Raw genomic sequence first — 26,042 nt, 5'->3', positions numbered from 1 at the left:
CACAGCGGGACACATAAAGAAAATTGACTGGCGACGTCGTGCGCTGCTCCGCGCCTCCCTGATCAAAGACGGCTTTGATCTCCGGCAGCGGGCCAACAGCGACCCCCCAGTATTGCGCAGCCTCAACCCAGAGGACAAGCCCCTGCTGCGGTTCCTATGGAGAGAGAGGATCGGGGATGAGCAACCAGCCATCTATCAATGGGAAGTCCTCCCTTTCGGAACCACATGCAGCCCATGCTGTGCTACGTTTGCACTGCAAAAACACGTCGCAGAGGACCCAGCAGCTGATGAAGAGGTCCGAAAAAGTGTAGAAAATAGTTTCTACGTGGACAACTGTCTGCAAAGCGTCTCGAAGCCAGAAGAAGCCGAGGCCCTTCTACTCAAGCTCCGCGCCTCCCTGATCAAAGGCGGCTTTGATCTCAGGCAGTGGGCCAGCAGCGACCCGCAAGTATTGCGCAGCCTCTCCCCCGAGGACAAGGCAGCAAGCAGCGAGACCTGGATGGCGACCATCCCAGGAGAAGCCCAAGAAATGACATTAGGACTAGTCTGGCGCTTCAAAACAGACTCGCTCCATTATAAACACACACCCCTGACCAAGGAGCAGGGAAGGTCGACTGCACTACCGACCACCAGACGGAGTGTATACAGAACACTCGCCAGACAATATGACCCGTTGGGATGTATTCTACCTTACACCACCAGGGCAAAGATGATTGTAAGAGCGTTATGGGACAAGGACCAGGGCTGGGACGACCCCATACCCGAACACCTTGCATCCACATGGAGAGAGTGGGAGACGGAACTCAGTTCACTCCCAGGTGTTAACATACGCCGCAGCTACTTCCCACCCACAGTGAGGCCGGAGACGTGCAAGATGGACCTGCACGTCTTCAGCGACGCCTCCGAAGTAGCCTACGGTTCGGTGGCCTACTTGCGTGCCCGAGAGGAGGGAGGAGAAATACATACTGCCTTCATCCTGGCTCGCTCAAGAATAGCCCCACGAAAGCAACAATCTATCCCGCGTCTAGAGCTCTGCGCAGCCCTAGCAGGAGCGCAACTCGCCACGTTAATCCAACGTGAACTCACCATTCCGGTGCAAAGAACAATCTTGTGGTCAGACTCCACGACAGTACTCACATGGATCCGGTCTGATTCGTGCAGATACAAGGTCTTCGTGGGAGTCAGAGTCACAGAGATTCAAGATTTAACAGAAGTAGCAAGCTGGAGGTATGTGGACACAAAACACAACCCAGCTGACGTCATCACCCGGGGAATGTCCCTGGATGACCTCACCCATCACAACCTATACAGTGACGGGCCAGAGTTCCTCAAGCTCCCGGAAGAAGAGTGGCCTACACCCACCCCACGGGAAGCGAGTAAAGAGGAGGCAGAAAACAAGAAATCTATGTTCTGTGGATTGAACACACTCGTCTCCACAGACCCCGACATAGACGATTGCCTCACCCTAGAAAGTGCGCAGCTAAAGACATTCCTGTGGCACCACCCAGAGGTTCAGCTCACTACTGACATTACAGCAGCTGACTACGAAGAAGCAGAACTTCTTCTACTACAACGAGCCCAGAGAGACTCGTTCCCCAATGAGCTAGACTGTCTACAGGGAGCAAAGCCCGTCCCATCAGACAGCAGACTGCTCCACCTAGCCCCCGAGAGCGACGCCCATGGTCTCATCAGAGTGGGTGGTCGTCTGCGGAGAGCTCCAGACTTACCGGATGACGTCAAGTACCCGATAGTCTTAAACAGCCGACACAAGGTCACAGAGCTGATCATAAAGAAATACGACGAGGATGTGCATCACGCCGGGGCAGAGAGAGTCTTCGCGGAGATCAGACGTCGTTATTGGATACTGCAAGGGAGAGAAGCAGTGCGGCGCTTCCAGCGAACCTGTCTAGACTGTCGTAAGTGGCGAGCGCAGCCCAGTATACCCCGGATGGCTGACCTACCTCCCTGTCGCCTCCGACTCGGCGACAAGCCTTTTCACTCCACCGGTATGGACTGTTTCGGCCCGCTGTATATAAAGAAAGGAAGAGGCACCGAGAAGCGGTGGGGTATTGTATTCAAATGCATGACCACCCGAGCGATGCATATAGAACTCCTTCCAACCATGAGCACAGACTCATTCCTTATGGCCTTCCGAAGATTCACATCGCGGAAAGGTAAACCGTCTATATTGTTGTCTGATCACGGGACAAACTTCAAAGGCGGAGAAAGAGAGCTGAGAGAGAGCTTCCAAGCTATGGGCCCAGAACTTAAGACCCACCTCGCTCCATACCAGATTGACTTCCAGTTTAATCCCCCGAACGCACCTCACTTCGGTGGAACTTGGGAACGAGAAGTACGTTCAATAAAGACAGCCCTGTACGCCGTGCTTGGGGCCCAGACCGTGGCGGAAGAAGTCTTAATGACAGTCCTCACGGAGATCGAGGGAGTATTGAACTCAAAGCCCCTCGGTTACGTCTCAAGTGATGTAGCAGATGTCGACCCAGTCACCCCCAACACACTCTTGATGGGGCGGCTGGACCCTGCGCTACCACAGACAATGTACAGGCCTGAAGAAGCGAACGGCCGAAGAATGTGGAGGTACAGTCAAGTACTGGCTGACAAGTTTTGGAACAGCTTCCTACTCCACTACCTACCGTCTCTACAGTCCCGCCAGAAATGGGTGAAAGAGAGAGACAATTTGACAGAAGGAACAGTCGTCATGATTATCAACCAGTCACTACCCCGAGCTATGTGGCCGGCTGGCCGCGTAAGCAAAGTGATCACCGGTGCCGACGGAAAGGTCCGAGCAGCCGAAGTGCTCGTCCAAGGGCGGACCTACACCCGACCCGTGGCGAGGCTAATAGAACTGCCAAGGCTCCCCGATACCATCGATGACGACCATGACCCCATGACTTTGTGAACTGACAGACCCCTCACAGCAGACATTGAGTAGTGGACAGTGCGGTTAATCTGTCTCTGCTTAGCTAATTAGGTGGGACTAATTAGGGGGCGGCTGTTACGAAGGATCAGATTAAACCGAATATATATATTTATTTATTGATATATATTGCATAGTATTTGTATATCGTTTGATATCCCCTGTATATTCCTTGTACATATACACGGAATATCCCTTTAGCCCAGACCATAATAGTTCATTCTCCTATTGGACAGCGGTCCACCGGCGCCAGGGACCGGCCTCCGGAGCCAGGTTCAAAGTCACCGTCAAGATGTGTCTGGACATGCCCGCCCTTGCCCAGGGATACGCGACAGAAATGAGAGTGGAACTAGTTTTGTTCACCGTGCGTATAAATACGACGCAGGTGAATGTAGAAGCCCCTTACCTCCGTACCTTCCTTAGCATGTTACCGATAAGTTGAAGCCTCACCCACGATACAACGTGCGGTGAAGTATGGCCTGTTTGGCCACAGAATAGAGCATCGAGACCGCGTGCGAATTAATAACTGAATTGTCAGAGTTTGGCGCTATACCGTCGAGTGCGACATATTTCTATTAAGTCTTTAATAGTCTATTTGTGTATAGTGTATCGTGCGGTTAGAATTCGACAGTGACCAGCATCTCCAACGCTTTCTCGTATTAGCTAGAGTTCTTATTCAGGCTGGGCCGACCGCATGGCGCTTTCACCCGAGGAGACCTAGACGAGAGCCGTATGGATATGTACACTGGATTAATCTACCCGACGACTACATAGCCCTTTGCGGCTGGAATATATTTGCTTTGGTCCTATGATTTATGGAGCGGATAATCGCCGACGCCTGCACGTGTTGGATTTACCCCGAGAGGAGTCGAGTCGGGCCCAGAGAGCCTGAGGCCGACTAGCTTTCTTCCCTGTGGAGCTACAGTCTACAAGAGAACCAAGCTGTATTCGTCTGTGGATCAAGAGGCTACTGCACCGGCTTCTGTACCTGAAGTCTCCCTAGTCATCGTTGACCAGACGTCCTACTACCGACAGATCTTCTACCCCCCCTGCTGGCTTACAACCAGTGGGAACCCCTTCCAGTATCTTCCGCTATATTACTAGTGCACCATAGATATAATTCCCTAAGATTCAGGTTGTATAATTACCTCCTGCGTAACCAGAGAATGGACATTCGTTATTGATTTGCCTACGCATATTCCTTTGCCTTACAAGTGCATTCAAAGAATAATGTAAAGTATCCTATGTACCTTTTGCTCCATTAAATACTTGATTAATACCTTTGACTGGAACCGATTTCATTGTGGGAAGTGTTCATCATATTCATATATTGTGTACTGTATGGCCAGTAATTAAAGTACATAAAGCGGTAGTGGTTTAATGATACCATACTTATCAATACAGTCAGGGAATTGTACCCCTCAGTTACAAGTAATATATAATGTACAGGTGATTAAACTTTGTATAAAATATTGAAATTAGTACTACTGAGTATAGTGCTAATTAGATGCATGTACAGCATTGTAGTATTAATATGTACAGTGATACAGGTATAAAGACACTATGGTAGTAGTCATAGGGTGTAAGGGATATGTACAGATATAGTATCTAAAGATATGTAAAAAGGAGACTTCCGGTTTACGATCAGGTCGGATGGCGGCGTGATTTTTCCGAGCTCAGTGACCACTCCACATATATATCAATTACGACGTTAATTTCACAACATACATTCATATATTGCTCCACAGTGATGGCGAATCAATTATCGAATAAGAAGGGGACATTGAATGAAGTGGATGGTGACTTTATCAGAACTCTATTCCGCGCTGAGCTCGACTCTAGCATGCTCTTGCTAACCAGCAGACTGGATTCGCTCCAGGAGGAGCTAGCTAGCGCGACCACGCGGATGACCAGAGTGGAGGAAAGGATGGCAGAGGTGGCAATCATGACTGAAACCAACTGCGCTGAACTGTCGGAGGTTGAGGAAAAATTCCATTATTACGAAAATAAGATAGCAGAACTGGAGGACCGGAACAGGAGGTGTAATATTAGAGTTTATAGTTTGCCCGAGGACATCGAAGAAGACCTAGAAAAGATGATTCCTCAATGGTTTCCGTCCATTAAAACACCGGAGATTGAGCGGGCGCATAGAATTTTTAGAAATGGCCCCACGGCTGGGCGGCTATGTGGCGTAGTGGGCAAGGCGCTCGCCACGAATTCTGGAGACGCTGGGTTCGCCTGTTCGAACCCAGCGCTCCACATTGCTTTCAGTTTAGCTGGTCGTCCGTACTAATACACATTGGCCGTATTAGGGGGTGGGAAACTGATGGGTGGGGATCGGGCGTTGTGGACAGCGACTCCTACAGGTCGGTTGGTGCGCCTGCGCAGTAGAATCAGGATGTGTCGGGGGCAGCGTGAGCCTCCCACGCGTTACTCCTCGCCACTGAGAGATCGCGCTGTGCAGGTGAAAAGATGCGACTGCTGTTACCTCAAGTACCGGAGGGGACTTGTGCTATGTATGACTTAGTCCACATTGCAGCCGGCTTGTGGGAGGCAAGAAACAGCATTCGTGACGGGGGAGGGTTGAATTGGATGATACGAAATTGGGATGGGAGAAAAATTGAAAATGGGAGAAAAAGTGGATAAAAAAAAAAAAATGGCCCCACAGATAAAGCCGGACATTCACGCACTTTTATCTTTTGCTGCCTGCGGTTCCCTACAAGACAGGCTATTTTACGAGAAGCAAGAAAACACCCCCCAAAAATGGGCAACTATACACTGAGATTCGCCGCCGACTTCAGCGACCATACCGCCAGGCACCGCAGGGCCTTCTCGAAAGCCATGGGGATTGCTCGTGAGAGGGGCATAGAAGCATTCCTAATTTACCCTGCGACTCTGAAAATCAAGGAGGGCCGCAGAGTTGTGTCCGTCAACCACCTATTCACAATGGCGTCCGAAGCGGAGCGGTTCCTCAGACTAGGGGTGGACGGTATGGTCTAAAATGTATATCACGGTATAATTTGAAGCATAGACGGTAACTGTATAGATCACGGTATCAGGGTTTCCGTTAGATTTTTTTTTGCCGGTCTCCGTGTCCTGCAAGATTTCAATCTGCCGGACAAATGGGGGAAATTCCGGTCAGAGTTTATTGAGCTTAAAACGATTGATAGGCAGGCTATATAAAGAATAACATCCTCAAGGCATGTAGATTTATAATATTTTAACTTAAAACTAGGCTACTTTTGCGTATACATACAGTCATTATATTCCAAATAAAATAAGTCCCTCGAGACTCCGTGCTGCTCCCAACGAAGCGATAAACTAATATGCAACTGCAGAGCCAGCGGCGCTTTCAGGTCCGGTCACAGGCCCGCTCAACAGCGCCACCCACCCAACGGCTGAATTGCCAATGGCTGAATTGGAATATTGCACTGTGCGGGCACAGCTGTCAGCTCTGCAGCTCTGCAGCTCTGCAGTTGCATGCTTCTCGCAAATCCAGCATCCAGCTCCCGCTGCCTAACCCAAATTAATTTAGACATCGCTTCACCAATAGTCGTTATCAGAACACTACACACATATCATAATGTTCACAGCAAACTGTAGTTGATCACCAGGTATGTTTTATTAACGTAGGTTGAATAATTCATATAAGAAAAACGATAGGGAAATCTCTCTTACCTTTTTCCACTGGTTAAAAATGCCAGGAACTGAAATTGAAACTTGCTGTCCGCCGCGCGTGATATGGGTTTATTATGAAATGACAATTGCGTGTCCTAAATAACTTTTTCCAGTTCGCACATATCTATTATCTATGACTAATTCTATCTATTTTTAGGGGCAAATGCGAGTGAAATAGTCACGCTGTGGTTACATGACGTCATTGCTATTTTATAGCTGCTCTACCGGTTACAAGGTATAGTCAAAATCCATACCGTAGAGCAAATTCATACCGTTTATCGTATACCGTTTATACCGTCCACCCCTACCTCAGACGTGTCATGGCGACGTCCACCCCGTCCGAGGATGGTGTGCCGCCCCTGGCGGGGCAGACGACGAGCACCGGGGAGTAGCAGGGCTTCGGGCCTTGTTTAGCTTAGCGCAAGCTATGCTGGCTATCGGGCTCTTTCAACTAACCATTTCATTCCACTTGCCTAACACTGCCTTTTGATTCAACAGAACGGTAACATGCATGGTATTATCTACGCTATATATCTCCAGAAATGGGTATGTATGTACATTGACTATTTTCGAATATAATTCAGACGACTTGTGCTTTTTGACGCACTAGTCTTTTTATTGTCTGAGCATTGAACTTCGCTACTGAACTTCGCATTGACTGTTATGCAAACTATCTTTTTTCAAGTTTGTATTTCGATGGACTGTACTTCATAACTTTCACTCGAAAGAGCTATATGCTAACGTATCGGCCGGTCGAGAGGGAAGGATCCCTCTTGGCGGAGCTATCTACGTGAATCGGGCTAACAGGCCTTAGCCTAATTAAGCTATGCTCAAGACATGCCGGCTAACCAGCTCTCTTAGCTAACACTACCTCGCCACGTGTTTACTGTGACTCTTTAGCTACGGTTGCACACTGACTTAATTTTTTCAAGTATAATGTGGACGACCGGCGCTCTTTAACGCATTGACCTTATATTGTCTGCTATAGTTCATATTAGACGAATTGTGTTTTTATGACTCCTGTTATCGCCGGCACTTTAAACTGCACATATGGCGTTGTATTGAATTCTCCTCTCAGTTGAGTGAAATGGGTTCTATTTTTCTGATTTGTTACAATATACCTTACAAGTTATTAGTATGGTTAAGATACATATTGTTGCTGTGGTTGCTGTGCTCTGTCAGGTTTGACCAGCTGATCGATACCGGACAAGTATTTTGGAGGGGGGTGGGAATGGGGGATTGTGTGGTTTTATGTTTTTCTTTCAATTTGAATCGCTCTGTTTTATGTTTGTTCTCACACTCTGATCTCAATAGGACCTGTCCTTAACAAATGGTTATATAACTGCTATGGTACTCTACTCCAAACGAATTACATTCAGTCATACTGCAGCCTTCTTAGACTATGGCTAGTTTGAACATACTGATCTGGAATACAGGGGGTCTCAATATACCACATAAACGCACAAGTGTACTAACGTGGCTAAAAAGGAAGGAAGTGGATCTTGCATTACTGAGTGAAACACACCTTTTATTGGCGGATAACGCAAGACTGGCAAATAAATTTTACCATAACATAAGTTATTCTTCTTTTGACACCAGGTCCCGAAGGGGTAGCCATAATAGCGAAGCGAAAATTGAACATTAAACTGTTAGATGTGTGGTCCGATGCAGAAGGTCGAATTACTATTGCTAAAATAGAATGTTCCAACCGGAAAATTGCGCTGATTTCGGCTTACGCCCCTAATGTGTATGACGCACATTTTTATGCTGTCCTCACTGCAGCAATGCTGAAACTACCCGATTACTCATTAATAGTAGGAGCTGATTTTAATGCGGTTTGGGATCCATTGATTGATAGGTCCAGTAACGCTGAAACCCCTGATCAGAAGCAAGCTACCGCGGCCCTACGTGCCTGGTCTAAGGACACAGGGGTAATCGATATGTGGCGATCGCTCAACCCATCCGCGAGAGATTAGTCCTTCTTCTCATCGAGACATACGACTTTTTCCAGGATTGATTATGTTTTTTCTTCCCCACGGCTCTTTGATAGCTTTGATGTTGACTTATTACCCATAGCACTTTCAGACCACAAAGGTATCCTACTTAAGGTTTCACTCAGTAAAATAACGTCCCGTGCCCCTAGGTGGCTCTTTAACTCTACACTGCTGAAAAATGGGGATTTTAACTTGCAATTTAAAGAAAAGCTCACTGAATTCCTGCAGTTTAATACGGGCTCGGTACAGGATCCCAGAATTTTATGGGATTCGATTAAGGGTTTTTTCAGAAATAACACTACTCTCTTTGCATCTAATCTCCGCAAGGGACGTCTCTCCAAGCTGGTGGAACTGGAAAAGCTTCATGCCACGTTGATCTCTTCATTGCAGCACAACTACTCTAGTCGACTGGAGCTTCAAATTAATTAACAATCTGAATTTCAGATGCACAGAACAAGACAACACTACTACTTTCACGGCTCCAGGCCTAGTCACCTTCTAGCTATGAAGATACGTGCCAGTGAGCAATTTGCGGATATCCCTTCTATTAAGAACCAGAAGGGGGGAACTTCCGGTATGAGAGCAGACGGATAGCACACGTGCGGTGGAGCTCCTGGTCAAATGAGCGAAAAAACTGATAAATAAAGACCCGAAAAGAGATTAAAAATAAAGATGCACACGAGAAGTAAGGAGAAAACAACAAATGCGAAGGAGAGAGAAATGGAGGACTCACGAGAAGAGGAGAATTTGAAGGAACAGAGCCCCCGAAACGAGGACAAGAAGAGACAGGTGGAGGAAGGGGGAGGATCGGCTGCGACCGACACGGGAATGCCAGGCTGGGCCGTGATCATGCAGGCCGGAATATTGGCGACTATACAAATGAACACGGACACGATAAGGAACGATATTGGGAGGCTACGGGAGGAATTGAGGAAGGAACAGGAGGATTTCAGAGGTGAAATAAATACAGGACTCAAAGCGGTTGATGAGAAGATGGCGGAGCAGGGTAGGAGTGAGGAATGGAACACAGAGATACACGAGGTATTAACGATAGCAATTCAACAACAAGAAAAGATGAAGACAAAGATGTCGGACATGGAAGGGAGATCACGGAGAAATAACATCAGGCTATGGGGATTGAAGGACGGAGTCGAAGGGGAATCGATGGCCCTATATGTGGAAACGCTAATCAAGAAGGAATTGAAAGAGACGGGACTGGATAAAATGGAGATACAGAGGGCTCACAGGGCGCTTGCTCCGAGACCACAAGCGGACAGACCCCCGAGAGCGGTGATTATTAACTTTCTGAGATTCGAGGTAAAGGAACTGGTACTTAGAACCGCGTGGAGCAAAAAAATAGAAATCGAGGGGAAAAGGCTGTCGTTTGACCACGACTACTCAACAGCGGTGGCAATAACACACCGGTCATACGCGGGGCTTAAGAGAACTGTGAAGGAAAGCGTAATAAAGTTCCAATCGCCCATGACCTCGCTACGGATTCACTGGAAGGAGGGGACCGTGACATACGCAACGGCGCTGGAGGCGGCGAAGGAGATGAGACGGAGGGGGATGGAGGCAGCGGAGGAAGGAGACGGGAGGAACGAGATGGAGCAGACGCTGAGCCTGCAACGGAGATTGGAGAAGGCACGCGTGTGGACCAGGGTAGGCGACCGGGGTCCTGGAGCGGAGAAAGGAGGACCGGAGTGAACCGAGGCAGACCAAGGGCGGAGACAGACGAGGAGGCGAGAGATGGAGAGGAGAGGAGGCACGGGGAAACGAACGATGAGTACACACACAAAGAATAGAATAAGCAGCCCAGATAGAGACAATGTATAGGAACTGACGAAACATATACATGAACACACATTACAAACGCTGAAGAGGTAAATAAGTAAGAAGATAATTAGACAAAGTCACATGAAGCGAGGGCAAACCAACAGTGGCCAGTAGAGGGAGCCGTCACTCCAGCAAAGGACTAGGAGGGATGCCATAGAAGGGACACACAAACACAATGAGAAATTACAGGGTCGAACAGGCATGTCCCGGCTATAGACGATGCATAATGCCTACTGAAACACATACATAAACGCACATTGCGAGTATCACAGATGGAAGTTATTAAGAAGATAAATAAGCAGCACATAGGAAATAGGGGGGGACATTTTTCAAATTAAAATAAATTAAAAATTAAAAAAGAATATATGGGCGCACACAGAGGATACCACACGTTAGACTGGGTGGAAGGAGGGGCAATGGACCATGTGACTCGCATTAAGAGAGACATAGGAGGTGGGGATCTTTGGACAGGAGGAAGGACATTTAGAGCACTTTGACCAGGAGCTCGTAGGCACTAAAAACAGCACGAATGCTGGACAATTATAGTGAGAAGATGGGGGCCAAGGCTTTAGGCCCCCACGCCGCTAGGAGGAGCCCTCTCACTAAGAGAGCAGTTACTCTTCACCCACCAGCAGGGGACAGGGGGGGACACAGGGAACCCCTGAACACCTTGGGAGCACTTTATGTAGAGTTTATGTTTTTCTTTTTTGTTAATTATGATGGGTATTCGGTAAAGAGAGCGGAGGCTACAACCGAAGGTAAAACTGTATGTGACATGGGGGGGACTGACAGACGAGCAAAGAAGAAAGATGACAAAGGTTAATGGTATAAAAATGATGTCGTTGAACGTAAATGGAATGAATAATCCGATAAAGAGGAGTAAAGTGATGTTGAAATGTAGAAAGGGTGAGATGCAAGTGGTATTTTTGCAGGAGACGCATCTTACAGCACAGGAACACGAGAAACTGAAAAGATTTGGATATGAGAATGCATATTATAGTTCCTTTAAACGGACCCTGAGGAGAGGAGTAGCCATATTAATCGAGAACACGGTAAAATTTGAATTGGTCAAAGAAGTAAGGGACAGGGAAGGGAGGTTTGTTCTGGTGAAGGGGAAAATAGAGGGTCAGATGGTTACGTTAGTGAATGTATATGCCCCCCCGGAGAGTGAGAGATGTTTATATGAGACCATTTATGACATGATAGCAATGGAATTGGAAGGGATATTTTTTAATGTGGTATTAAATCATGACTTGGACACTACGAGTACTAGGAAAGGGAGACCACAAATCAGTAGGTATATGAATATACAGATGACAGAAATGGGAATTACAGATGTTTGGAGGGGGATGCACGCTTTGGACAGGGAATACACGCACTACTCACATCCACATACAACATATGCGAGAATAGATTATTTCCTTTTTTTAAACTTCATTTTTTAGCGTTTATCGCTTTTCTGGTCAAGCATGACCGACAGATGCAGGGTGAAACGGGAGGGAGAACAGGGGAAGACATTCGGCAAATGACGGCGGTACAATGACGAGGTACATGGTGAGCTACTGGAGCTCCCCAATAGATTATTTTCTTATGACGACGGGGGACAGCTACAGGGTAAAGGGGAGCAGAATAGGGGTAGCGGACATATCGGACCACAGTGCGACATATCTGACAGTAGATCTGGAGGGAAGACGGAGGAACACGATCTGGAGACTGAATGTGTGACTAATGAATAACAAGGGGGTGGTGAGTGAAATTAAGGAGGAGATAGCCAGATATGAGGAAAATGACAACGGGGAGGTCGACCCGAACATTCTATGGGACACACTGAAGGTGGTGATAAGGGGAAAATTGATGGAGAAAGCAGCACTACTGAAGAGAGCCAGAACGGAGACATATCACAATCTGATAGGGAAGCTGAAGGATTTAGAGAGGAAGCACCAGATCTCAAAAGAACAGGAAACGCTTAGAGAAATCAAAGAAGTAAGGGCCAGGATAAATAGGGAATTACTGACGGAAATAGAAAAGAAAGCGAGGTTTATGAAACAGACGTACTATGAGGGGGGACCAAAGGCGACTAGACTGTTAGCTAGGAGAATCAGGACCCAACAGAAGTTAAACACGATACACACAATAAGGGATACAAAGACTAACGAAATATTGAGAGACCCAGCTGAAATAGAGAGGACGATAAGACACTATACACACAGCCAATGGCAGCGGGAGAAGAGGAAATAGACGCTTTTCTGGAGAAGCTGGAGTTACCATCGATAGGGAGAGAACAGAATGAAGAATTAAATAAAATAATTACAGAACGGGAACTGGATGAGGCAATTAGTAGAGCAAAAAACAACAAATCTCCGGGGAGCGACGGATTCCCATCGGAATTCTACAAGACATTTAGAGTAGAATTAGCGCCCATGTTAGGAGCGGCATTCAGGCACACGATGGAAGAGGGCAAAATGCCTCCCTCATGGAAGGAAGCCATAATCACCACGATACCAAAAGAAGGGAAGGATAGAGAATTATGTAGTAGTTTCAGACCTGTGTCCATACTCAACGTGGATTATAAGATGTATACATCAATAATATCAAAGAGATTCGAGACGTTTATGCCAGACATTATAGATGAAGATCAGACTGGATTCATTAAAGGGAGACAGACGCAGGACAACGTGAGAAAGACATTACACATAGTGGAGGAGATACAAAAGCAAGGTGGGAGTGCGGTACTGATTAGCCTAGAATAGATGCAGAAAAGGCATTAGACAGTGTTAGATGGGTATTTTTATATAAGGCGCTAGAGAAATTCGGACTAAACGAGAGGGCAATGAAGACGATCAAGGCACTATATCAGGAGCCAACAGCGAGAATTAAGGTGAATGGCAGCCTGACGGATAGAATCAGATTGGAGAGGGCTACCAGACAGGGATGTTGTCTCTCGCCGACGCTCTTCGACGTTTTCATAGAACCACTGGCACAACTGATCAGACAGACCAAGGACATCAAGGGGGTAGAGATAAAGGGGACGGAACACAAATTAGGCCTATTTGCGGACGACGGGATAGTGTACATGAGACAACCAGATAAGAGCTTCCCGGCACTGATGGATCTACTGAAGGAATATGGCCACTACTCAGGATACAAACTGAACGTGACAAAGACACAGACCTTAGCGTGGAACTATACTCCAACGACAGAAATTAGGGAGGAGTACGGGATAAGGTGGGACATGGACAAGATTAAATACCTAGAGGTGAACATTACAAGAGGGGTGGGGAAGTTGTTTGAGGCGAATTATACACAGATCAATCAGAACATCAAGAGAGACTTAGAGAGATGGACAGTAATGTCCTTGGACTTCAACTCAAGGATAGGTTATTAAGATGAACATACTATCAAGGTTACTATACCTGTTTCAGTCACTACCGATACAGATACCACAGAACCAATTCAGGGAGTGGGACAGACTGATATCAAGGTTCATATGGGCAGGGAGAAGACCACGGGTCAGATATAAAACACTGCAACTACCAAAGGAAAAGGGGGGAATGGCAGTACCCAGCCTACAAGACTATTATTATGCAGCACAGCTGAGAGCAGTGACGTGCTGGTGCAACGACAACTATGAGGCCAGATGGAAAGACATTGAAAAAGAGGGGGGGGGGGGGATACAAAGTTCAGGTTCTGGTAGGGGATAGGGAACTATTCAAGGAAAAAGAGGAATTGTTAGATCTTGTGCACCTTGATTATATGGAACAGAGTAGTAAAGCACACAAATTGGGGAAGCAGTCAGGGGTTCTGAGATGGGTAGCACATGACAAGAGGTTCGAACCAGGGAGGGTGGACCATGGATTCAGAAGGTGGGAAAGGGGTGGGGCAACAGCGATATGCAAAATGATAGAGAAGGGGGAAATGCAGACCCTACAAAAATTAAAGGAGAAATTTGGACTAGAAAACAGGGACCACTTCAGATATCTACAGATTACTATAACAAAGAAATAAGAGGGGACAAGGACGAAGAACAGAATGGAATAATCAGGATGATAGTAAGGGCGTACGAAGGAGGGAAAGGAAGGGTAATATCAGCACTGTACCGGGCTATAATGGCCAGCAAGGGACACACGACCGACTATATAAGGGAGAAATGGGAGAGAGAACTAGAGATGGGAATAACAGAGAAGGAATGGGATAACATATGCGAGGTGCAGCACTCAACAACAGGATCAAGGGTATGGAAGGAATTTGGATGGAAAAACATAATCAGGTTCTTTATAACCCCGGAGTTGAAGGGAAAGTATGCACCAACACAAAGGGCATGCTGGAGGATGTGTGGGAAGGAGGGGGCAAATCACACACATGTATTCTGGGGATGTCAGAAGCTGAAGGGGTATTGGGAGGAGATAGGGGAGGCAATAACCAGAATAATAGGACACGGGTTACCCCAAACGGGACTGGTGCTTTACAAGGGGGGGAACAAATATTTAATAAAGATAATGCTGATATCGGCCAGAAAAGCAATAACGAGACTGTGGTACAAGGAAGATCCACCAACAATAGCACAATGGGTAGGAATCAGGGATGTCCGATATTATCGGCCGACCGATATTATCGGCCGATATCGGCAGTAAAATGTGATATCGGAAAATATCGGTATCGGTTTAAAAAAAAAAGAAAACCAATAACAATATTTGTTATATATATATCCAGTGAAATGATTAGTTACCTGAAATTATTCAGTTTTTTGGGGGGGGGAACCCTGCATATATCGGTATCGGTTGATATCGGTATCGGAAATTAAGAGTTGGACAATATCGGAATATCGGTATCGGTAAAAAAGCCAATATCGAGCATCCCTAGTAGGAATAGTAGAGGAGATACAGGATATGGAGAGGATAACACACATGCTGAGGCTACAGGAGGAGAAATTTGAGGAAAGATGGGGAAAGTGGGAGGATTATAAGGGGAATGAGAACGACATCACAGAGGAAGAAACAAATGCAACACAAGAGGGCGAAGGGTAAAGGAGGAAAGAGGTTCAAGGATTTTTTTTTTTTTTTTTTTTGAAAATCATCTCGCGGCCCTCCCGTGGCTGCTCGCGGCCCACCTTTGGGTCGCGACCCCGACTTAGGGAACCACTGCCCTAGACGATTGAATCTAATGGGTCTCAGACCTGACTCTCGATGTACCTTATGTCCAAACGGGGCCATCGGAACATTTATGCATATGTAGTACTGGGAATGTCCTCCTGTTGAGCTTTTCTGGGAAGCGATTACCACCCAGCTATCAGATATTTTCTCTCCGACTATACCTGTCCTGCCTTCTGTATTATTATTGAATGAGGTCTCTCAATTACCGACCTCTACACATGTGAAGAGACTCATTCTAGCCGGCCTCACAGCCGCCAAGAAATTGATTGCCTCATGATGGATACACTCAGACAAGCTATGCCCGAAGGTATGTATTCTCACCTACCTCGATGTGATATATCTGGAGATATCCACTGCACGAGTTTTAGGGGTTGACTGTGATGCACGCCAACATGGTTTGGCCAGTGAATACACAGTCACTTCCTAGCCCACAGCAAACCGAGCAATGTTGACCATGAAGATCTGGTTCTGGACGAACCGTTCATTATACAAGTATCACAGAGACATTTCAAAGGTACTCACAGTTGCACGAGGGTTTCGGACAAAAATACGGGATGGTTTGAAAGCTCTGCGTTCCTAATAAACATTTTAAATAATTTGTATAAACGTGTAAACATCACCGAGGTCAGTGTTGTATCAAAATGGCTTACTCTCTTCTTCCGCTTTGTGACATGCCGGAGCGCTGTGATTGCTGGGCACACCAGGCATGTTACAAAGCGGAAGAAGAGAGTAAGCCATATAACACTTGGTTAATGTGCACTTGCCCTGTACAAAATTCTGTCATTATTATTAATAGCGATACACAATTTGTATATATTTGTGTACTTATTAGGGCTGACCCTTATTAACCCTTTGATCGCCGGGGTTAAATTCATAATTTACCATCCCTCGCCAGCCCTATTTAACATGGAGAAGTTCCCCTTCTTTGCAGGGCTATAACTTTTTAAATTGTATTGCTAAATTGACATTACCATGGCCCATTCAAAGTCCTATATCTATTGTTCAGGGTGTAGCAACGTTATACTTTTTCATTCACATATTCATACTAAAATACGGTCTAAAATATAAGTATGTTTTTATCGTTTTCTGCAGCTTTCTCCAGAACGTGATTTATAGCCCTAAATGCATTATATTGATGATTGTATACAGTTTGATAGCAATCGGCGCGAGATAAAAAATTTCAAATGGACGTACTTCTAGAAGTTACTACGTATGATCTGATGATGACCGGATGGGCGGGGGGTCGTTTATAATTCCGTGGGCAACGTTATATCATTCATCTAGTGTGGGTGATATGATCATTGGAGCAGTTAGTATAGAAGACATTACAAAATAACGCTGAAACTCACCGTAGCTTCCTCTCGCCGTTGGGAGATGAGCGTGGAACAGAATTTTTTTCTATTATGGGATATAGAAATACCCGATCCATTTCCAGGTTGTATAATAGTATATACGTCCAAATCATGTTGTTTATCGAGTTATTGGCAACGGATCGATATCCATTGTGTCGAGCTCGAGTCCCGGGACCTATAGCGAGTGATCGGACCAAATTGAAATGAGCACCAACTTCCACTTCCCTGTTTCTTCCCTGGGCAATCTGCCGATCGGCCACCAGATGGCGCTCTTGAACCGTTAGAGAGTTGACAGGGGTTCACCAGTACATATAATGTCTCCGGGGGAGAAATATGATTTAGATCAGGGAGGGGCAACTGGCGGCCCGCGGGCCGCATGCGGCCCTCACCGACGTTCCATGCGGCCCCAGGCCAATATAAAAAAAATAATAATAATTATAATATTTTTTTATTTTTTTATTTTTTTGTATTGTATTCGACTAAGAAGAGTTGGCAGTCGACTATGGCTCCTTTCGATCGATTAGATGACTATTTGACTAATAGGGGTCAGCCCTAGTGTGGACATATGAAACGCTGTTGAAAGTGCCGTGCAGCAATATGGGGGTTTTGATAAACTGTCGGCTGTTGTTACCGATGGAGCACCGGCAATGAAAGGAAAACACACGGGATTCGCCGGGCTTCTAAGGCAGAGTGGCGTTGAGTGTCCAATGCTGCACTGCATTATACATCAGGTAAGTTCGCTAACATAATTTCCATCTATTGTGGGTCACTATAATGACCAATGCGAGTCGAGTGTAGTCAAATTATATGCGAGAGTCGTTAAATCGTTTTTCTTTTTTTTTATCTGATATAGGAGGCTCTCTGTGCCAAGAAGCTTGACTACTACAGCCATGTTATGGATTTGGTTACCAAGGTTACCAATCTAATTCGTGGAGGCAACAGGTCACTAAACCATAGAAAGTTTGTCTCCTTTTTGGAAGAGATGGACACTGATTATGGCGACTTGCAGCTACACACAGAAATCCGATGGCTGAGCCGTCGGAAAGTACAGGAGCGACATTGAAACACTGCAAATGCAATTCAATGATCGGTTTGAAGATTTCAACGGCATGCAGTCACGGATAGCGCTGTTTGCCGGCCCCCTCACCGCTACGGTGTCAGAGCAGCCCCCACCGTTGCAGCTTGAACTGTGCGAGCTACAGTCAGATCCTTTTTTTCAAGCAAAGAGAAATGAGAGGGGAATTTCGTTTTGGAAACTGCTACCTGAGCCCCGCTTCCCACTCCTCAGGGACTTTGCCCTCTCTATGGCCAGTATGTTTGGGAGCACATACATATGTGAGAGCAATTTCTCAAACATGAAGCACATCAAGTCAAAGTAGAGAAACAGGCTGTCGGATGAAACATTATTTCATCTGATGCAGATTGCATGCACAAACATTGAAGTTGACATTCCTGCTATTGTGCGCCAAATGGAGAGACCACAAGTGTCTCATTAAAGACAGGGGGGAGGAGGAGATGATGAAGAGGTGTAGAGGGGGGGAAGGAGATGATGAAGAGGTGTAGAGAGGGGGGAAGAGATGATGAAGAGATGTAGAGAGGGGGGGAGATGATGGAGAGGTGTAGAGAGGGGACCATTATTATTATTATTATTATTATTATTATTATTATTATTATTATTATAACCATTATTGACCCACTGTGGGGCGAGGGTGAATGTCATGCCAGTTTGATAAAGGGTCAATGGGAGGCATGTAGTATTGCACTTTACTTTACTTGCACTTTACTTGTTTACTTTTGTAGTGTTCAGATAACACTAATAACACAAACACAAAGCAGCATTCCTGCTGCATTTCACTACAACAGTAAATCAAAAGTGCAATAATAAATGATTGTTAAATGTATACACTTTTATCCTGCTACTAAACAAAACATTCCTGAGTGCTTCATATCCATAACATGCATTTCAGTGTTATAATGTTTTGTTTAGTAGCAGGATAAAAGTTTATACATTTAACAAAATCATTTATTATTGCACTTTTGATTTACTGTTGTAGTGAAATGCAGCAGGAATGCTGCTTTGTGTTTGTTGAGCAGTGGGCTTTAAGTTCATACATTTATTTTATTAGAAGCCTTAATTATAATTGATAATTTTTGTATATATTTGGGGTTACACAGCAATACTTTTAAATTCAGCTGTTTATAAATTCATAAAGTTGAAATTGCATTACTAAATGCATTTGAAATGGAATAAAAACAAAGTTACAACAAATTATAATTGTTTATATACCTTGTGACTATTAGGGCTATTTGAGTGATGGGGTACTACTGGCGGGACTGCCGATAAACAATGCGGCCCCCCAGATTGATTGTGGACATTTTGTGGCCCTCACCATATACAAAGTTGCCCACCCCTGATTTAGATCACAGATTTTTGAAATATTGATATCAAAGACGCTGTACAGCGTCATCGGCAGAATAAGCATGGCGGGGAATGACGTGTTTCAGCGTCAACGGCGATTAAAGGGTTAATCTATTAGTCGACTAATCGGTCGAAAGGAGCCGTAGTCGACTGGCCAACCTCTTAGTCGAATATAATTTTTATTTTTATTTTTTTATCATTCTTTCCAAAAGAAAAGAGGCCTAGAAGCGTGGCTAACGCTAATGGCACGCATACCAGAGGCTAACTGCCTACGCAAATAGGCACAGAGGCACTGAAAGAGGATTTCACCCATCTAATGAACACACTAGACTAGACAAATATCAAGATGTATCCATCAGTGGACCAATTGCATGCTTTTGCAGAGCACAAGAAGCCTTCAGTCGACTCCTTCAGACATTAAGCACCCCCCACAGCCCAAATGGAATGATAAAAAAGTTAATTTTTTTTTTTAAATATTATATATATATATATATATTTTCTTTTTTAAGTCGACCAATAGTCGACTAACGGCACATTTTGGCCAATCCTAGTCGACCATCCAAATCCTTAGTCGGGGACAGCCCTAGTACTTATACAGCACATTACTGAAGGAATATCAGTAGCCTGATCTGTATTATAGGCACACAAATAATAAAGCAATATTCACCTTGTAAACTCCAACAGTGCTTCAATGCGTGGATGATGGATTATTATCCTCTTCTTCAGCATAAGAGCAGTATACAGAATGATTGTCTCCATGCCAAACTGGGACACCACATCTGAAATGGAATTACACTGGATAGTCTACATGTGTCTTTGAGGTTCTTTGAAGTTGAATGATTATCGCTAGGGCTGGGCATTGGCAATATGGTCAAAATATGATATGACAATATTTCTTCTTATTTCCGATGGTATAACGATATTTGCTATTCTTCCAGTGCAGTGATTGACATCCTTTTCTTTTTTTGTAATACAACCATCATTTAGCTTTTTCTATATTTAAATCCAGTTTGTATCACAAAATAATGATATACATAATACTGCTGCAAGGAACTTTAGACATTTTTAGATTAACTTTAAAACGTATATATTATATCGTTGACAACAACATAGTAAAAACTATACCTTTGCATGGATCCATGTATACCACCCAACCCTATCGCACTCCCTGTCCCCTCCGTCAGCACCCACAGCTGACCTGCCCTTGAGCAAGGCACTTGGACTAACCCCTGACTGCTCCAGAATAAGACTGTAAAGAGAAGCTCCCGGATGTGAACGTGTGTAACTGAGTGAGTGTGAAGGAGGGCGTTGCTGAAAAAGAGCATGCACTCTCCGCACATCGACACTAGGCAAATACAATTAGAAATGTAATTACATTTTAAAAACATTGGATAGGGATTGAGATTCCCTGAGTCGATGCCAATTGTAATTATTCAAATTAAAAGGGGTACTTAACAAATAAACAATGGTGATTTATTTCGCACATAATCTCACGCAAATCCCAAACAGTTTTGCACGACTCTGTTTAGTTCGACCGTTAAGGGATGTCCCGATCCAATTTTTTTGCTCCTGGTCCGATCCCGATCATGTGATTTTGAGTATCTACATTACATTCACCCTGAATGTTGACGTTATCCAGGTGAAAAGTTAACTTCATTCAAGCGAGGCATTGCAACCGGAGTAATCTAAAAACTCCGCCTCCAACCTGCTGCTTCATGAGAGCAATGGCGCCATCGTCTGTAAAAATCAGGTGACTGCAAGTTCTGCAACTAGTGGATGTCCCTCATCCTTGACATAAATCATTTTATGTATAATTAAATCAAAGGAAATACGTTTGTTTTGGCAAAATTCTTCTGCTCTGTGACAATAAATAAATGAATGATGATATGCAATTTAAAACCAAAACTAAGGCCTCAGTTAGTGAGTTTAAGACATGTTTGTTGAATGTAAAAAATAAAATAAAAAATCAGATTTTTTTTATTTTTTTTATCCCGCTCTTCTGAAAATCATGTGATCGGATCGGGACATCCCTAGTTATTGATGGTTCATAAGTTTGAATATGTCCTCCAGTGATGTCACAGAGGGACACTGCATCCTTGTGATGTGTTAAAAGGGAAATTCCACTCTGGGGTCTCACTCTGGGGTCTCTCTTTTATTTGTTGAAAAGGTTACTTTACTGCAAAGCAATGAGCTCACAGCCAGTTCTGTACATGTCGTCAGGCCAGAGATATAGAGCACTAAACTACTGGGCATGCTCAGTTCTGTACATGTCGTCAGTCCAGAGATATAGAGCCCTAAACTACTGGGCATGCTCAGTTCTGTCGTCAGGCCAGAGATATAGAGCTCTGAACTACTGGGCATGCTCCAGTTGTCGTCAGGCCAGAGATATAGAGCCCTAAACTACTGGGCACGCTCAGTTCTGTCATCAGGCCAGAGATATAGAGCCCTAAACTACTGGGCATGCTCAGTTCTGTCATCAGGCCAGAGATATAGAGCCCTAAACTACTGGGCACGCTCAGTTCTGTCGTCAGGCCAGAGATATAGAGCCCTAAACTACTGGGCACGCTCAGTTCTGTCGTCAGGCCAGAGATATAGAGCCCTAAACTACTGGGCACGCTCCAGTTCTGTACATGTCGTCGGGCCAGAGATATGAAAGTGAATGAGTTGTTTTGTACCTTTGATTGAGCCGGCTAGGTAGGCCTTCCTGACATCATAATCCTTGATGAGAAAAGAGCCGTTCTCATCGCTCTGGCAAATGCCTTTTGTGAGGACGGCGATGTAACCCTCCATCATTTTCACTGGAGTCCCGTGCTTCATGTACATCCTGAGTGAACAGATTTACATGCAGGTTACAAATCTCCCCAATCAAACTAAAAACTAAATTAACTTTTTTTAATGTTTAGCATTTTGTACTTTAGTTTGTATATTGTACATTTTGTATAGTGTTTGGTCTTTATTCTTTTTACTGTATGAAGCACAATCTCAGGGGGCTCATACAGAACCAAGCATTTCACTGTAATGTACATGTACCTTATATGAGACAAATAAAACAAAACTTGAAGTGTAATGGCTGACTATACCTGCACAGTATTCTGCTGAACGCTGCATATTTCTCAGGGTTGAAGTCTTTCGCTGTAAGAACTATTGAAAAATGAGTGACCTAAAAGAAAGAAGTGATGAGCAAAACATGAACCTCAATCAATACAAACACCTTGAAGAGACAGAGAAAACATCAAGGGAAGGTTTTGCCGCCACAAAGCTCAAACAAGGTTAGACGAGTAGTTAGAATAACATGGCCTCGTTATACAGCGAGACACTCAGCTTGTGGTAACCCTAGACATATATAAAGGCTAGATGACTCACCCGCGCTGCTGGCCAATGGAGACCGACGTTGCCACATGGCGGCCATCTTGCCACAGGCAGCACTACACTGTACTATTGAAATAACCATAGCTTGCACAATTTTCAACCGATTTTCAAACGGTTTGGTTCGTTATAAATGTCAGAGATGTAGTTATCATACTGCATACTTATAATGGACTTTCATATGAAAATAATTTATTAAAAAATAATAAATGTCCAAGCATCCTGAATCATAGCCACTTAATAACATTTGTAATAAACCAAACCTTTTGTAAAAAGGTTGAAAATTTAGCAAGCTATGGTTATTTCAATAGTACATGCACCATAGACATTCATGTTATGAGTGAGCGTGCTGCCTGTGACAAGATGGCCGCCGGTGAACTACGCTGGAGACTCTGCCTTGCACCATCTAGTTATATATGTCTATGGTGGTAACCTCTAAGGGAAATGGAGATGCACTGATGCATTGGATATCAGGCTGATACCACCAGACTAACATGGGGAACTCGTGTCAGAGGAAGTCTATATTGTTGAGCGATGGAGGAGTAGACTGTTCTACATCAGTCACCATCCGTGTCCATCTCTGTCTATCAAACTCTGCAGCTAATAGGCTACTAACAAGACCTAAGAGGAGACATCGGTCTATTAGCCATTCTGCACTGGCTTCCAGTAACATTTATAATTGATTTTAAATCAAAAGGTTCCCAACAGCAGCCAAAAGAAAATCGGGGATGCAGCCTTTGCTAATTATGCACTTTATCCTTTTAATGCACTCTGCCACTTAGATTATTGTACATGTGTCTATTTTTATGTCTGCACCTTATGCATTGCTTTTATAATGTAAATGAGAGCTATTTTATTGCACTGCTTTATTCTGTCCATCTTATGCTCACTTTATGTCTATTTCTTTTTTTGTATTTTCTTTTTTTATTATTTTTTAAACAAACACATAGACAAACATGACAACACACGATTAGATATACAAGCATTGTAAAACAGTGTACATCAGTTAACTCATCGTTTGGATAAATGTCTTATACAAGATATACCCCTAATACCTGCTATCTATTCCCCTACACACATACTACACACTTTATGTCTATTTCATACTCATTTTATGTCTGCACTTTACATGTCTACCTTTACATGTCTGCCCAAATGTTTACTGTGAGCGATTTGTAGTGCCAAATGTCCCTCGGGATGAATAAAGTATTTCTATTCCATTCTATTCTATGCATTGCTTTTATTTATTCAATTCTCTGCTCATTATGTCAATTTTATGCCTGTCTATATTTATGCCAATTGTATGCTCATTTTAGGCCTATGTCTATTTTATTTCCATTAGGTCTACCTTACTGCTGTGAAGCACTTTGGGATGCAATTCTTGTATGAAAGGAGCCGTTTTTAGTATTAGTATATCCCCAATCCCCATACCACCAAACACCCGGTTATAGCCTGGTATCGACCCGATAATCCGATACTGGTATCCAGGGGCGGACCTAGCACATTTGGCGCCCTAGGCGAGATTCACCACTGCGCCTGAATTTTTTTTATGTAAAAATAATGGTTGCAGATATAGAGGGGGGCGCCAAAACTGCACAGAGATTAAAAAAAAAATTAAAAATTAAAAAAAAATAATAATTTTTTTTTTTTTTTTTTTTTGGCACCCCCCTCTGGGTGGCGCTCTAGGCGACCGCCTATATCGCCTGTAGGAAGGTCCGCCCCTGCTGGTATCCGTGCAAGACAAGAAGCTGTACCTTGTTTAGGACAGAGGTCTCCTGTACCTCCACTGTGGAGATGTAGTACCAGGTACGGCAGAACTGACCAAACACAAAGGTGTGAAGCCCCTGGCTGCCTCGTGTCAGACAGCATTTACTGAGCAGGATGTCCCTCAGCTCCTTGCTGACGGAGGGGTAGCACCACACCCACAGCGTGTCTCCATTCACGTCTTTTTCTGGAAGGACACAAATTAAAGCCAAGGCCCAATTTGTGATTTCAGTGTAAACCACTAATGGATTTGTTTAAAAAAAATTACCTTTATTTAACCAGATAAAAAAAAACTCATTGAGATTCAAATCTCTTTTACAAGAATGACCTGGCCAAGAAGGACAGCAAAAACTCATTAGTTTCAGACAAAAACAAACATTTAAAACATTCAGACAAGTGAGCTCATGATTTTAGACACACAGTTCCAAGGAAAGAAAATACGCTCTGTCAATTAAAACATTTACAGTTTCCTATGGTCTCAGATTCATATCCATTCATATGTTTGAATTAATTTAGAGTTAATGTTTCCTGTATTTTAAACTCGTCTTGCAGGCTATTCCATGCAGATGGAGCAGAAACCTCAAACGCCTTCTTTCCAAGATCAGAATAAAAACGTGGGACAGTCATAAAAAAATTGGCCTGTGATCGTAGCCCATAAAAACGTTGCTTTGGAATCAGAAGGCAAGACAAGCAGCCAGGAAGTTTACCGGTTTACCTGTTTTTTTGTAGATAAAAACATACCAATGGCTAAGCCGACGTGTTGACAAAGAAGGCCAGTTCACTTTGGAGTACAATGTACAGTGATGAGTGAGGACATTAGTGATTCAGCCTATTGTATCAAAAGGGTTTGATTGATTGAAATTTGTATTAACAGATTGCAGAATGGGTACAGTACAGTACGGCTCAATACACACAATTGTTAAGGGGATGCAGACCAGAGAAAGACTTTCGTCTGGTTTACATCAGGGTCCCCCATTTTCAATTCATCATAACATATATGACATACAGATAGACAGTACTGCTACATCTATACATTTATAGACATTTTCAAATACAGTACTGTTTGTGATACAAAAATAGTCTAAAAAAGAGAGTATATACATTTGACGTAGAAACTGTACATTGGAGGTTGGGTAGGTGGGGTGGTATTTTTGTCACTCTGAAACTGCAGGCAAAAGTGGCCCAAATCAGATTGTCTTGCTCATTATGTGACTCAAATCTGTGAACGGCACAAATCACATGGAATCTGATCTTTTCAATTCTGATTTGGACCACTTTCATATGTGCTCCAAAATCAGATACAACAGGTCTGATTTTTTGCAATGTGGCCTCAGTCTGAACAGTCATGAGACTTTCATTAGACTTTTACGTTGAGATTGACATTTGTCACTTTTTTTTTACATCAGTTCAGCAGCGTGATCAGTTCACACTAGACTAGAGTCTCATATTGGCCTCTTAAAAAATGGAAATCTTAAATGAACAGCCAAACTAAAAAATCTGATTTGAGTAATACATCAGAATTGAGCACTAAGGCTTGCAGTGTGA

General features: G+C 44.2%; 1 protein-coding gene across 1 annotated transcript in view; it reads right to left on the bottom strand.

Moving 5' to 3' along the window:
* Positions 1-26,042, bottom strand: part of dennd10 (DENN domain containing 10) — a 68,946-nt gene that overhangs the window by 17,287 nt on the left and 25,617 nt on the right. Inside the window, exons 3-6 of the mRNA XM_084321584.1 lie at positions 24,488-24,684; positions 22,448-22,527; positions 22,043-22,191; positions 20,035-20,146 (exon numbers count right to left, since the gene is read on the bottom strand). Of these exons, the coding sequence (XP_084177710.1) occupies positions 20,035-20,146; positions 22,043-22,191; positions 22,448-22,527; positions 24,488-24,684 (538 nt within the window). The remainder of the gene's footprint in view (positions 1-20,034; positions 20,147-22,042; positions 22,192-22,447; positions 22,528-24,487; positions 24,685-26,042) is intronic.

The sequence above is a fragment of the Notolepis coatsorum genome (genome assembly GCF_963971535.1).
Source record: "Notolepis coatsorum genome assembly, chromosome: 9".
NCBI lineage: Eukaryota > Metazoa > Chordata > Actinopteri > Aulopiformes > Paralepididae > Notolepis > Notolepis coatsorum.
This window is presented reverse-complemented; position numbering and strand designations above follow the sequence as displayed.